At 40.7% G+C, this 12,817-nt stretch overlaps 1 protein-coding gene across 3 annotated transcripts in view; it reads left to right on the forward strand.

The window, feature by feature from the left end:
• TENM1 (teneurin transmembrane protein 1) overlaps window positions 1-12,817 on the forward strand; it is a 532,730-nt gene that overhangs the window by 507,713 nt on the left and 12,200 nt on the right. For all 3 annotated transcript variants that reach the window (XM_069463375.1, XM_069463376.1, XM_069463377.1), the window contains 2 exons: window positions 347-519; window positions 1,589-1,824. In XM_069463375.1, coding sequence (XP_069319476.1) covers window positions 347-519; window positions 1,589-1,824 — 409 coding nt within the window. The remainder of the gene's footprint in view (window positions 1-346; window positions 520-1,588; window positions 1,825-12,817) is intronic.

The following is a 12,817-nucleotide window of genomic DNA, read 5'->3' on the forward strand; positions in this document are numbered from 1 at the left end:
ACATCTAATGAAATCGACCCAAATTGCAAACGGAGGCCTCCCTGCAACATTGCACACAGCAGGACATGATTCATAAATCAGTTTTCCACCCTGGTGATTCATTACTAGATATATTTTTTCTGTAAAACAGCACAGCTCAAGGAAGTCATCAAGAATTCAGAAGCTGCAAAAAATACCTTCGTTTGATTAATCGTCTCTCTGACCTTTTTCTTCTTATTGAACAAGGTTAATAATACTTGTTATCACTCAAAGTTAAACTGTATTAGCTGCCAAGTGATTTTTATTTTGCAAAGGCCTATTATCACTGCCAGGAGACTTCAATGTTAGGATTGGTTACACTCCTCAGGTATGACCCCGAGGGACATCTGACCAATGCAACATTTCCCACTGGAGAGGTCAGCAGCTTCCACAGTGACCTGGAGAAGCTGACAAAAGTGAAGCTAGATACTTCCAACCGCGAAAACGTCCTCATGTCAACCAACTTGACAGCAACTAGTACCATATATATTTTAAAACAAGGTAAGACTGTCCCCAACTTTACCTGACTATAACAGCACCTATCATAAAGTCTGCCCTCAAACTTGTGCACACTGTTAATAAATAGAATTCACCTCTGGCTGAGAAGATGAACTCTTCTCCCTATTTTTTTTATCTGTGGAGGCTGAAACCCAGACAAATTCATACCTTTTACAAGTTCCCATATCAACTTTGGGCCGCAGCTCTGTGGGAGTCACGAGGTCCAATCCCTCCTGAGTCTACTCTGCCATCAGGTCATTTCCCAACACCCAGCTGTTTGCAAAGTTCTTTAAGGGTCTGACTAGGTTGTATTAAAGAAATGGTGTCTGGGCCCCAGCTGAGCTTAGCATTCTAGGTCGATGCTGATATGGGTGGAGAAAAAGGACAACTTAGGATACATACCAAGAAAGAATATAAGTGAAATAAGACAATTAAAAGCTCAGTCTGTTCAAAGAGAGAAAAGTAAGAAAGAATGGAAGAATGGAAGAAAAAAAGAAGGAAGGAATGTCTTGGAAGCTAGAGGGGAAGTGGACAAAGAGAAATTGCTTTCTCTCTGCCCAGTCATTAAGGCCTCATTGTGTTGTTAGGTTGTGGGGCCAGACACTCTAAGAGACACAGTACCAACTTTTGTCAGTGTTGTCATTTGTGAGGTACAGCAACTGTGATGGAGGCCGCAGGTGGTAAGGCTGCTGAGTTGAACTTCATACTCTTCTCATCCCAGCTCTCAGCATATCAAACTGAGGAGGCTGATCCAACAAGTCAAAGAGGGAGTTTGTGAGGGAATTCTTTAAAAATGAAAAAGAAAAAAAAAAAAAAAACAGCCTGCAGTGTTAGACAGGAGCCTTTTATCCAAGAAACAAGATACTCCAGCTGTGAAAATAACAAGACCCAAATGGACAGAGAGCACGTCTGCCTGTCAGAGTGGTGGTCTAGCCCAGAAGGCAGTTAGGCCCACAGCGCCCCACCTGCTCATCCCATCCCAGACGTGCCTCATCAAGTGAAACTTATCTTTTCCCTGATTACTGCTCTTCCCTTTCTTCCCCTTCTTCTTGCTTTGCTCTTCCCTTGACAGAAAATACTCAAAGTACCTATCGTGTGAGTCCGGATGGTTCCCTGCGTGTTACCTTTGCCAGCGGGATGGAGATAAGCCTCAGCTCAGAGCCCCACATCCTGGCCGGGGCAGTCAACCCCACTCTGGGCAAATGCAACATCTCATTGCCCGGAGAGCACAATGCAAACCTCATCGAGTGGCGGCAGAGGAAGGAGCAAAACAAAGGCAGCCTTGCAGCTTTTGAGAGGAGGCTGAGGGTAAGGCTTGACCTCACACAAGACACAGAACATTTATGGGGTTTTTTGAAAACTGCAGAGCCTCCCTAATCTGAAATCTCATTTCTCCAAAGCTTTTCTAGGTGACTGACTAGCTTATATGATATACTAATTCAAGAGAGGTTGCTAATGGCCGATAATGGTTCAGTATCCTTAAATGAGCATTCTAATAGGAGCTTTCTTTGTCATTAGCCAGCTAAAGTGCTGTAGTCATAGCAATTTCAGGCACCAAGAAAGTCTGGCTAGAGAAATGTGTTTAGTCAGGAGGCCCTCCAGTCCCCCTCCCAGCAAGCCCTAGAGATGCTTATCAGGGCCACCACGTTGACACAGGTTCTTTAGAAAGACCAGGTAGGCACACACAGAAGGATTTGAAACATAAGGCAACATTTGGGCAAGGCAAAATCAAAGGAAAAGTCAGTGAATGATAGCATTATCATGCATACATATTAAGGGCCAGACGGATAAAGGACTCGTGCTGAGATTGGGCTGGGGTACTCAGAGAGAGTTGCCTGAAGGAAATTAAAGGTTTGGGAGTTTTCAAGTCCTTACCAAGCACAGTGCATCGCAGTTAACCAGAGATCTCTGTCAAAATTGCTTTTCTGCAGCACACAAAGCCTACAAACACCTTAACTCTCTGTCTACCTGTCCCTTCTCTAACATTAACCAATGTTAGGATAATGTAACCAACTTTCCCAATATAGTAACATTCAATATCAGCCCTAGAGCAACTGCCAGCCTGCAGGAAATCATCACTCACTATTGAGGCCAGGCCTGCTTTAAGCACACGTGTCACTCTTGGGATACCAGGAATGCTTGCATTTTCTTCACTTATAGTAAAACTTTGGTAACCTTCAGGTTGTGGTAAGTGCAACCACCAGACAACCACTCAATTCCAGGAAGAAGCAGTCAAAGCAGTCATATGGTTTGATACGAACAAAATAACCTTCAACAGTCCTCACTTTTCAATCAGTCATATTAGTGCCACACAGCCACAGACTTCAGTGGGTGTTTTTGGTAGCAGTTACTGAAGTTGTCTACATGCACAGGCAATATGTATTGTCAAGTCTCTAACAGAATACTTACCAGATATGCCACTGAATGGAGAAATGAAAGCAGTCCAAAATAGTCAAATCTCTCCAGGTGGGTAGCAGTAAGGGTTTCTACCAGAGTTCTTCAAGAAATGGGATCTCCTGGGTAGAGCCTTAGATGGCAAAGTTAGAGGACCTGGCCTTGATGCTCAGTTTTACAAAGGGCTTAAGGAATGCCTTGATTTTTTTCACCTGTGAAATGAAAATGTAGAACTAGAGAAAATTAAGAATTACCTAGATATGGCTTATCAACCTCATGGATTCACTACAGGAAAATTGTATTGAATATGTGATCTCTTAGTGCCTCCCCAGTTTATAGTCTCAATAAAACTTTATGAACCAAATCATACACTATATAACTTTGGGATTTTTCCATTCTTTAGGATAATCCATTCCATACTATGTGACCTTGGAATTGTCTGTTTTCTAGGATAACCCATCCTGTTTTTTACCTTCCATATGCACAGATAATGGAGAGAAACTATAAACTGTGATTTATACCTTATATTCCACATTGTTCTTAATGTTGAGAAGGTCAAAAAACATTTGGGAGCTCTTTAGTGTTAAGGAATAAAGTGTTTAGTTAATAATAATTATAATGTGACCCATTTCCCATCCTATGGCAGAGTTGAACAGATTTGTAGACTGGATTATAAGGGCAACAAATTCAAGGCCTTCTTCTCTGTGATACTTCTAGGGTGTGGCCTGAGGTCCTGGGACTGAAGAATGTAGCCCCTTATTGGTTAGGCGGTGTTATTGTGCATGTCCCTAGAAATATTATAACAATAGCAATCCTTTATGTGTGTTTAGTGCCACAGAGTTAAAAAAATGTTTGCATAGCCAGGATTTTATGTGATCACTACAGCCATCAATTGTTGTTATTTCCAATTTACAGATAAGGAGACTAAGGCCCAGAGAGGTTAAGTGATTTGCCCAAAGTCAAACAGCTATTGAAGATCAGAGCCAGGGCTAAAATTCAGGTCTTCACCTGGCGCAGCACTCTTTCCATTGCATCATGCTGTGCTGCCTGGTTCCTTAAAATAATTAATCTATAAATCATCGCCCCACTCAGTAGAGCCACCTTGGCAGGGCCTGACTCCTCATTTCAATGCTGACAAAAAGAGACAAATAATCGACTCTAATGTACTGGCAAGTGTGGGTGGCACAGGACGACCGGCTGGCCTCCAGGCAGGGGAAGCATGAAGGAGGCAAAAGGAAAACAGGGGCTGCTTAACTGGTTAATTTTTACCTGCTTTCCCCATTCTTAGGGATTTGTGTTTGTACCACTGCCTCAGTTTCCCCAGATTAGGCATTTCCAATTGAATAGAATGAATATGCTCCCAACGGTAGGTGTGAATCCAATTTTGACAAAGCACATTCTCTTTCCCCATGGACTTTATTATTTCAGAGATAGTGTCCTTTTACTTCTGGTAGCTTTTCAAGGGGCAAGCTGATGACAATACTCTCTCTTCCTGGACCGAATATGCAGTGGCCCATTTGTAAGCACACGTGTAAAGAATAAGCTTCTCTGATGCTCTCAACTACCTCAATACCCTGGACCGAATCATTTATTTCTTCTGGTGACACTGCCATTCCAGAGCAGGTGGAACCACCAGAGACGTTGAGACAGAATTTCCGATAGTCACACAACATAGAAACCCCTGCCGTACTGGGAAATGGGGCTCCTCTTTGAAAACCCACACAAAAGTGTGGTTGTAATTTGCAAATGTGCTGATCATAAAGCACTAATTGTTCAAGCGCAAAATGACAGTTTCATTTAAAGGCCCATTTGGTAAGATGACAGATACCAAATGTTCCAAAAAGCTACCAATGACACCTACCTCAGACCTTCTAGCTGGAAAGGAAAAGAATCAGAAAGGGATAGACCTCTATTTGGACATAAAGCAACATGAGTTGCTTTTCTTCAATGATCAGTGATTTCTTTTTTCATACAAAGTCAGGGTCCTCTTCAAGGTGAGGGAAGCAAACTGTTGGGAAACATGACACCCTGCTCAGCCTGAGCAGGCAAGGGATTTGTTACCTCTGGGCCATCCGTCACCAGCTCCATTAAGTGAAATAAATCACATTAACATCCTGAAATTTCATTTATTTTTAAAAATCCATTTCTCCTCCAACCTGAGTTGTGTTTGAATCATCTTCCTTGTAAAATACTTTTGTATCCAGTCCATGTATCTTCTCATCTGCTGCATCAATCTGTCCCCATAAATACATTTCTCTGGACAATAGAGAAATTATTAATAGAATGCAGATAACAATAGAGGCCATTGTAAAAGAATTGGACATTCACCAAAAGCAAACTGGTTTAGGGACTACATCCAGATTGCACCTTGCTATGTCCAGGGATAATAATGCCATAATATGAGTCTTATCCAAGCATTGGATCCAGAGCTCTTTATAAGATTCTGCAGACCGAGTTGTAAGGTTACAGCAAAACCCCAGAACTGCAGCCTCCTTTATTAAAAAAAAAAAAAAAAATGTTAAAACCTTAGCACTTCAAACCAAAGTCATAAAATCAAGTAAGATGATTATGTGTTTAGAAGCAAAATAAAGCTAAGTCTAATCTAAAACGCTCACGGTTTATTTTTTTTTCTCCACTCAAAGATAACTGAGAATGGGATAGCTTTGTTTTTAAATGCAACGTGTGAATGTTCAGACGTGAGCTGAGAAGGGGAAACAAGCCCAGTTGAACACAGGGTCTCAGGCTGACAAATGATGGGGAATTTGGGAGGGAGCCAAGAGGGTTCCAGCATCTCCCTCCCTTCTCAGAAATGGCCTTTGCTGACAGGGCCCTCAGCTACAGAGTTGAAGTTCTCACTCCACACTATTTAAACTTCCTTCTCCTCAGGTTTGGTGGAGACATCTGTTTTGTGAAAATTTAAATAAGAAGGCTGCTTGAAGATAGATTAATCTATTTTTAAAATATATCTGTAGTTTTCAGTCCCCAATAACTGCTTCTACCCCTAAGCAGTCCCCTGGAGACAGAAGATATCAGGCATCAAGGCTACTGAGCAGTATTGATTTTTTGGGGTCAGGGGATTCTTGGGGCCTCCAAATCATAGAGACTACTATATTTATTGGGTCAACCCCACTCAGATAACTAGAAAGAAAGTATTATTTCACACACTATTTCACCCATATATAAGCATTAATGATTTGGTTTAGAAAATTTTAAAAATATATATTATGTGGTTACACAGGTAAATTAATCAACAGAAAAGTATTTAAATAAGAGAAAATTAGAATAGTGCAAAAAGTGTCCAAGTTAAATGATATGGCCAAAGTCAGGTGAGAAGAATGAGTATGATTTTGAGGAAGAACTGGTATGCCCATAATTTTGCAGTTTCCATCTATAAAATGAGGGACATAGACTGTGTGATCTCTATTAGCAGTAGTATTATTAATATTAACCATAATAACAGCAGTTAGCACTCCTTGAGGTCATACCATATATATTGCCACATATGAACTCATTTACTATTTGTAATACCTTATTATTATCATTCCCATTTTAGAGATGAAGAAACTGAGGACCAGAGAGGTCACACAGCTAGTAAGTGGTGATTACAGGATTTGAATCCAGGCAGTCTGGCTCAATAGCCCATTTCCTAAGATTCCCTCTGGCGCTAAGATTTTGTGGGCTGCCAAGGTAAAAAGAGTGCCTTGGGAGGAAAAAGAAAAAGAAAAGAAAAAAAGGAAATTCCAGATGAAATATTAGAAGCTGATGCTAATATTGAATTTATGCCCTGTTCATTTGTAGGCAACTCTGTGAAATAAAAGCAGGCTTAAGTAAGCTTTTGATTGTCAATCTAGAGATATCAATAAAAATAAAATCTGTGGACTTAAAGTAGATATTGATTTCAAAAAATCAACTACTAATTACCTTAAAACTGGTGAGAGTAGAGTAGTATGTGCTACTTGAAAGTCAGCTCTGACTTTTCTATCCGTTCTCATAACTTCATGAAAATTAAATACAGTTCATCTTCCAAACTCTGACATGGCTATTTGGCCCAACTCACTTATTCACCTTCCGACTTCTTCAGCAAAAATTAAACAGGCAACTCAGTTGTATTCTGAGCTGAAATGCTAGACAGTGTCCTTGAAAAGTCAGCCTTCTCCTTCTCGTAAAGTAAAGAAAACCAACTGCAGTGATCGTAGCTGAGAGTTCAGCACATTTATGTGTGTGTGTAGTCTGTTGAACCTTAGTAAATTGCCCTTTGTGTAGGCCCAAAACAGTCAAATATCAGCAAATGCCTTTAGATCAATACTATAAAGTTATCCTACTAATTGAGTGAGTCTCAAATTGGAAGAGTTGAAGGGACTTCCTCTTAAGCAATTAGAACACAGACTCCTACAAAGAGCAGGAAAGGCTCTGAGAGGAGGCAGAGGATACTTGCCTTTGGAGCTTCTCCCTGTACCCACTCTTCACAGGCCCTTTAATTTCTACCAGCAACATTATCCATGGATCTCCAGAGCACACTCTTCCCTCTTTCTTCTCTGGTCCAAGTGTGAACAAAAATCAAGCCCCTCTCCTTACTCCTCCTTAGTATAGCTTTAAAAAAAAAATAAGAAGGCCGGGCACGGTGGCTCATGCCTGTAATCCTAGCACTCTGGGAGGCCGAGGCGGGAGGATAGCTCAAGGTCAGGAGTTCGAGACCAGCTTGAGCAAGAGGGAGACCCCATCTCTACTAAAAAAAAAATACAAAGAAATTATCTGGACAACTAAAAATATATAGAAAAAATTAGCCTGGCATGGTGGCGCATGCCTGTAGTCCCAGCTACTCGGGAGGCTGAGGAAGGAGGATTGCTTGAGCCCAGGAGTTTGAGGTTGCTGTGAGCTAGGCTGATGCCACGGCACTCTAGCCCAGGCAACAGAGTGAGACTCTGTCTCAAAAATAAATAAATAAATAAATAAATAATAAGAAAAGCCAAAGGCTACGTTACAACATAGATACATCTTCCTCTATGAAAAAAAATTTCTAAGTCCAGCTTTCTTACCACAACATACAGCTCATTAGTTGCCAAACTCAAAGGTCTTGTTCAATGTGCAGCTGTGTAAAGCGACCCTTTTTAACTTGCAGCTATTCCCAAATTTCAACTTTTTTTTTTTTTTCATTTTTTGCCCCTCACTTTTCCAGGGGAAGGATTGATGTAGACTGGGGGAAGAGTGGAAATAAGGATTGACGACCCACATGTGGGTCAAGAGCTATCGTCTTTCAGGAAAGCAAGCACTTGTATGAATGTGGAGCTTTCCCAATCTTGCCCACGACCCTGGCAGTCAGTGGCATTCAGCCTAGTTCTGATTCCTGCAGTAGGGACTGGGGGCACATTAAGTACTCAAGAAAGAGGTTGAGAGAGCTCACCTGGAAAAGCATTCTCCCTCCTGGGCTTCTCATACGTGGTTTCCACAGGAGACTCAAGGGGGCACTTGTGGCATCTTCGATACCTTCATGCCCTTTCAGCTCTTAGCCGAATTTTAAATTAACTTCCAAACCTGACTTTGAAAGTAGTTTTTCAGCAGCATAGGAATACCAGGGCATATTATCCAGACACAGAGAAGCACAGTTGCAGAAGTCTTCACAGGCAGAGAAAAACATCAGGCAGAGTTGTTCTGCTGGCTTTGTGGTGGATTTTAAACAGTGATCCCTGCTTATGTGGCTGTAATGACTTTATTAAGAAATGTGTTCTTGAGTAGTAAACTTAATCTATCAGACAAATAAAACCACAAATTTAGTTGAACTGGAAATCACTTGTTACTTTGGCTCTTTAACTATCATTATAACATAAATTGTAATAGTTACAACCGTCTCTGGGAGTACATGGATGTTTTACAGCTATTGTAAATGAAAGGTATTACAGTTGGAGATATGTGGCTATAAAACCACAGGAAGGGTAGTTGAAGAAAGAACACCTGGTTCCTATAGGCTTCCAAGCCCAGCATATCAAAAGACAGGAAATATATGCTTCTCTATCACCTTTTAGGTGATAACAGCAGGTTACCATATATTTATGCAAGACAACACTGCGCGCATTGGCTACAGATGGTTTAAAGAGTCATGATTCCCAATCTGTAGCTTTATTCCCTGAATTAAACCTACACCGAAGACTCACAACACTTCCCTCCCGAAATAATTTAAGTATCTAATCACTAGTCTTCTGGATAGAATTGATGGCATGCAACATTTGATAGGTCATTTTTTGCAGAAGTTCAAAATTAAGGGCAAATATCATTAGCCCGAGCTGACTGATGAAGAAACTGAAACCCAAAGAGGTTTAAAACACAAAATGCCACACCCCAAGAGAAAAATGGGCAAATGTCATGAGCAGACAATTCATACAAGACATACATGTGGCCAATAGATGTTAAAAAGAGTTCAACCTTACTAGTAATCAAATAAATGCAAATTTAAGCTACAGTAGCCTGCCATTTTCCCACTCGCATAGTGGGAAAAGTTTACTAACAATAATAATACTCAATGCTAGTAAGGATGGAATGAGATGGGCTTTCCCACTACTATTTAATGGGAGTATGAATTTGTACAGCCTCTGTACACTATAATCTCTCAAGTTGCATCAGGAGTCTTTTAATATGTTCTCAGTAATTTCATTCATAGAATTCTGTATTATGGAAATATTTATTTTAAAAAGTGTTCAACAAAACACAAAATATGAAAGAAAAATGGGAAACAAAAACTCTAATTTCCAAAAATGAGAGAATAGATAAATAAATGTTTATCAGTTAGTAAGATATTATGCAACCATTGAAAGCCATATTTTAAGAATATTTTAAAACATGAGGAATGCTGAAAATAAAGCATTAGCTGAAAAAGTAGGACACAAAACTTTAAGTACAATGCTAGTTATATAATTTAAATGTATGGACAGAGATAATGCAAAAAAAGATAAATGGAATGAAATGCAAGGAAGTGTTAACAGTGATTCTCATTGGAGGGTGGGACTACAGGTAATTAGTTTCTTTATACATTTCTATATTTCCCAATTTTTTCTGCAATGAAAAAGTTATCACTTTAAAATCAGGGGATAAGGAAGTGGAGGTTATTTTAAAAAGCAAAGTACAAAAGATCACTGAGCAAGAGAAGACCAGAGTCTGATATAAGAATGTTGGTTTTGCAGTCATCCAGGCCACTAAGATAAAAACTCTTTCTGAACCAGGATTTTGAACTTGGACTCCTAGAGGTTTCATGTTTGTGTTTTGGGAGGGTTCGGAGCCTCCCTGAGATTATATCAAAAATGTTCATATATGTGCTCATATGCAGCTTATGTGCATTTCTCTGAGGACATATTGCATAGATTTCAGATATTTAAAGAGATCCTTGACCACAGAAGTCAAAAATTACCAAAATTTAGTTGAGTAGCTAATGAATCAGTTTGGTCTGATTTTATTTAACATAGTCAAACCCTAATGTTGGTTTTATTCTCCTACCTCATTAACCAGATATTTAACATCTTTTCAGGATCATGCTGACAGTTCTTACAGATATAAATCTAATCCACTAAACTATAATCACCTTGAAATCTGACAGATAGGCCTATTGAAGGCCTAAATAAAATGAGAAAAGTAATCGTTATATTGTAAAAATAACAATTACTGATGTTTCACAGTTTACAAGTGCCTGTGTATGTACTCTCATTTAATTCTTAGCACAACTTTGTGGTATAAAGTGGTAACATCATTCTCATTTCACAGATAAGAAAACTAAAGCCCAGATACAGAAATGACTGGTGCACAGACAGGTAGCTAGTTGAATGTCTCTTGACTCCGGTTTACTGCTATTTACACTTCTCAAAATCCCTCCCTTTTCACTCTTGCCTTTGTTCCTGGCAGATACACTTGGAATCTCTCCATTCAACTCAAAAGTCTGTTCCTAAAACCTGGGTGAAGGGTACATGGCAACTCTACCATTTTTGCAACTTTTTATGAGTCAGATTATTTCAAAATAAAAAGTTATAATGAAACAAAACAGAAAAAAACACTAAAACTAAAACTAAAACCGAACTAGACCAAAATAAAATAAAACAAACTTTAAAAGCTCTTCCCTTAGCTTTCCACCTACCCCTCCTCCAAAGCTTCCCTCTTCCCAAGGGCCTTCTTTAGTGCTGGCCAGCAGGGACTGAACCCCCTTAATAACTAAAATCAACAGCAGCAACTTTTTTTTTTCTAGAACACAAAAGAACTGGTTGAGTAATGCATTTTCTAGGTGGCTGTATTATAATCAGCTAGCTATAGCAGAAGTTTCTGGTGGGTCTGCCAAACACTGACACTACTTACTAGTCGAAAAGTGGGAAAAAAATCAGGTCAGTTGTTCAGTTGTTTGGAAAACCCAGTAAAAGTCTTTTTGCTATTTTTTTTTTTTTTTTTTTTTTTGAGACAGAGTCTCACTCTGTCGCCCGGGCTAGAGTGCCGTGTCATCAGCCTAGCTCACAGCAACCTCAAACTCCTGGGCTCAAGCGATCCTCCTGCCTCAGCCTCCCGAGTAGCTGGGACTACAGGCCTGTGCCACCATGCCCAGCTAATTTTTTCTATTTTTAGTAGAGACGGGGTCTCGCTCTTGCTCAGGCTGGTCTTAAACTCCTGTGCTCAAGTGATCCTCCCACCTCGGCCTCCCAGAGTGCTGCCATTACAGGCGTGAGCTACCGCAACCGGCCATGAGTTTTAAACTTTTTTACTAAGTCATTTAGTTATTTAGTTATCGTGTGTGGACCCAGCTGAATTTCATCAGAGTTAGGCACCATTGAGTGCTGTCTTTCATGGAATCCAGTCCAAGGTCCCTCAAATCAGGCTTGCTCTGAGACAACTGCAAGATTTTGAGGTGCCCGGAGGGAACGCTAGCATGCCGTAGAAGAAGCCTACAACCAGAACCAAGCCAAACTACTAATTGTTTCTAAACTTGAAGTCCAAATTTAACTCCACGCTTTAACCTCAGTTACTGGTGCCACCCTTGCAAATGCTGGGAGACCTACCAACACCTACCACATTTACCTGCAGACCTCCATGAAAATATTGCTGAGTGGGGTTCCATCACCAGGGGGCAACCTGAGTTCACCTGTGATAGGTGTGAAGTCATATAACTCCAAGCCCAGGTGAACAAAGAAGCCAAAGAAGAGACTCTCTGTTTTAGTTAGTGGGGGCTCACTGTATTCCTTTTTTCTGATTTCTAATCACATAAATAATTCACCATTTTATGTTCTAGCCATGTCACTGGTGAGAAGGAAGAAGGAAGCCCCACCCTTTAGTAGGCATTGGACTCACATAAAATAAGATCACATAATTATTGAAAACTGTAGCAATGCACTTAAGGCTTGAGCTGGGGATAAAAACAATCAACAACCACATATTGCAGGTCTAGAGGATGCCAGGTACCGTACCAGGAATTAAGTCATAGTCTCGACGCTCCTGGAGCATACACTCTGGTGGGGGAATAAAGACCATGGGCCGGGTGCGGTGGCTCACGCCTGTAATCCTAGCACTCTGGGAGGCTGAGGTGGGAGGATCCCTTGAGCTCAGGAGTTTGACAGCAGCCTGAGCAAGAGCAAGACCCTGTCTCTACTAAACATACGAAAATCAGCCAGGCATGGTGGCGCATGCCTGTAGTCCCAGGTGCTTGGGAGGCTGAAGCAGGAGGGTCGCTTGAGCCCAGGAATTCGAGATTGCAATGATCTGTGATGACACCACTGCACTCTAGCCTTTAGCTGGGGCAACAGAGGGAGACTCCGTCTCAAAAGAAAAAAAACGAAAAGACAAGTGGCATCTGAGGAATGTTAAGCCATAAAGATTCGGAGGTGAGAAAGACCCCAGGGTTAGAAAATCAGAAAAGGCTTCATGATTGTGAATGCACTAGATGAGGGGA

Source organism: Eulemur rufifrons, chromosome 30, assembly GCF_041146395.1.
Source record: "Eulemur rufifrons isolate Redbay chromosome 30, OSU_ERuf_1, whole genome shotgun sequence".
NCBI classification, from domain to species: Eukaryota; Metazoa; Chordata; class Mammalia; order Primates; family Lemuridae; genus Eulemur; species Eulemur rufifrons.